This window comes from Procambarus clarkii, chromosome 32 (assembly GCF_040958095.1).
Source record: "Procambarus clarkii isolate CNS0578487 chromosome 32, FALCON_Pclarkii_2.0, whole genome shotgun sequence".
Classification (NCBI taxonomy): Eukaryota; Metazoa; Arthropoda; class Malacostraca; order Decapoda; family Cambaridae; genus Procambarus; species Procambarus clarkii.
This window is the reverse complement of record NC_091181.1, coordinates 28660966-28663658: the sequence shown is the minus strand read 5'-3', so window position 1 is coordinate 28663658 and position 2693 is coordinate 28660966. Positions and strand designations below refer to the sequence as shown.

The 2693-nt window shown below is 51.5% G+C and overlaps 1 protein-coding gene across 1 annotated transcript in view; it reads left to right on the top strand.

Moving 5' to 3' along the window:
- LOC123759474 (homeobox protein OTX2) overlaps window positions 1–2468 on the top strand; it is a 15441-nt gene extending 12973 nt beyond the window's left edge. Inside the window, exon 3 of the mRNA XM_045744579.2 lies at window positions 1–2468. This exon is cut by the window's left edge and continues 653 nt beyond it. Coding sequence (XP_045600535.1) covers window positions 1–148 — 148 coding nt within the window. The 3' untranslated portion in view covers window positions 149–2468.
- The last annotated feature ends 225 nt before the right edge of the window (window positions 2469–2693 follow it).

Here is a 2693-nt window from a genome sequence, read left to right as displayed (position 1 = left end):
GGGCGGCCACATGATGAGCTCCCACAGCATGATGGGCAGTCAGCACTACTCTCGTGCCGCCGCCGCCGCCGCCGTGCCCGTGCAAGGTGTCACAACACCAGGCTCGCAAGACTGCATGGACTTCGGGGAAAAGTTCCAGGTCCTCTGAGCGTCGTCTACGCCGCAGTTCCCCGTTTCCAGGATCTCCGGGCTCGGCAGTTTTGTGTACGAATGAGGTGGTTGGTGAACCACGGGGACGACTCGACCACCCGGCGGACGACGACGTAGCTGAACTTTCTCCGTCTCTTCCCGCTGTCACTGGCCGCCACCCACGTCACTGTAGGTGGGTGTAGGTGGGTGTGCCACTCTCTCCTGGCTCGCACACTGTGAGTTCTCAGGAGCCAGATGGATAGCCTAGTCCTCCGTCAGGCTAGGAGGTCGTGGGCGCTTTTCTACTGAACAGAGGTGAAAAAGGAGCCCTCCCTTTCCTCCCCTCCCCCCCCACAGAGGGATGGTGAGGGATGGAGGGCAACTGTGGAGGGCCCGTTGGAAGGTCAGCTGGAGGGAGGGGAGGGAAGGAGTCGGCCGGCCACCTGCACGCCCGGGGATTAACGGAGCAAATGTGCACAGTCTGATGCCGCCCATGTCAGCCCTCTTGCCAAAGTGTTTCGCTCGCGAGCACTCGGCCATCACCTCTCTCACCGCCTCTCCCCTGGATGGCGTCCGATACCCTGTGGAAGTGGCGAGGTGGCCGGGCAAGAGGGCTTTGATCTCTCTATGTTGTGCGATTCGTCTTTCACGAAGCCTTCACTAACTGTAGCCAACGCGCGTAGAGTCATCACAGGGTAATTAATTAATATTTAATTGATTCCTCTTGTACATACCGAAAAGCTGTCGTATAGCCGATTGAATCGCCAGGAAGGATTCAGTATGCTGGCAGTCTATGGGAGACTCGTAGCATTTTTTTTTCCATATGTTTATTCATCATTTATTTTTAATCGGTGACTGTAGCCTATCAGTCCATTCGAGTAAGCAGCGCAAATCTGAGACTTGTTTCAGGGAGGCTGATTGGTGCGACTCAAGTGGGGGGGGGGGGGGTTCTACTCTGGAAATGTGTAATCATCGGTGTTGCTTTACTTAAACAATGCCTCTTCCTCCTCCTCCTGTACATAATAAGTAAGTTTGTACTCAGTACTCAGGAGGGTTTGTGCTGTGGTGTTTGGTTGACAACACCGTCAGGTGGATGGTAGTGCAATATGGTGTGGTGGTGGTGGTGGGGGGGGGGGGGAGGCGACAGACACCACTCCACCGACAATATGTATCCTACCCAAAAATCGACCAGCCATCCCACACAGATGCATACAAACACACACACACACACACACAAGAGGCATGACTTACGAGGAAAGGCTGCGAGAAATGCACCTCAATACTCTGGAAAACAGAAGAGTAAGGGGAGACATGATCTTTACCTACAAAATTCTCAGGAATTGATAAAGTAGGTAAGGATAAACTGTTTAACACGGGGGGTAGACGAACAAGGGGACACAGGTGAAAACTTAGTACCCAAATGAGCCACAGAGACATTAGAAAGAATTTTTTCAGTGTAAGAGTAGTTAACAGGTGGAATGCATTAGGAAGTGATGTGGTGGAGATATACACAGTTTCAAATGTAGATATGATAGAGCCCAGTAGGCTCAGGAATCTGTACATAAGTTGATTGATAGTTGAGAGGCAGGACCAAAGAGCCAGAGCTCAACCCCCGCAAGCACAACTAGGTGAGTACACACACACACACACACACACACACACACACACACACACACACACACTCAAACCCTCCCTACGCCCAGAACTCCTGCCCCCTCCCCCCCCACACACAGCCTCCACAGGACAAGTTGTGTTGGCTGAGGCTCCTCTTAACAAGTTTACACGCGCAAGATCTTCATACTATTATGTTGCAGATTTGTGAATTCTTGAGTACATTCCTCATTTTATAAATGTGGTGGTGTCGGCCAGCCAAACGTGTTGACGTCCTGTGAGGCGTGAGTACCACTTAGGGGGCAAGACCCAGGGGGCAAGACCCCGGGGGCAAGACCCCGGGGGCAAGACCCAGGGGGCAAGACCCAGGGAACAAGACCCCGGGGGCAAGACCCAGGGAACAAGACCCAGGGAACAAGACCCCGGGGGCAAGAGATGGGAGAGCCGACCCCCCACCTTACCTGCCAGCATTTTAGGGACATGTCGTATATGACACTGTACATAGTCATCTCTACCTTCAGGAAATGTTATATGTAGATACTCGTCGCTGGGCCGTGTTGCAGCCATGGTTTCAGAGACGCATTTATTGTGTGTTTTAACTCAACAGAATCTGTACTTAAATGCTTCAAATTACAATCCTTACTGCAGCTAATTGTGGCGAAGGTTGCTCTGCCGTGCTGGTGAAATGTTAAAATACTATTGTTTTGTAATATACTATCCAAAGGGAATGTAACTGTTTTATTGATATTTAACCTTTAACCCATTTAACAGAGGATACCACCATTTGGTCACCATTTGGTCTGGGAGACATCTCCCGTCACGCAGGGTGCAGTCGCGCCTCCACAGATCTCCAGTATCAGCTCTTGATACTGGTAATGGCTCAAAAGGGCCAGCACCACTTACGGGCTATTCATGCCCGTGCCACCTTTTGGGTGGCTTAATCTTCATCAATC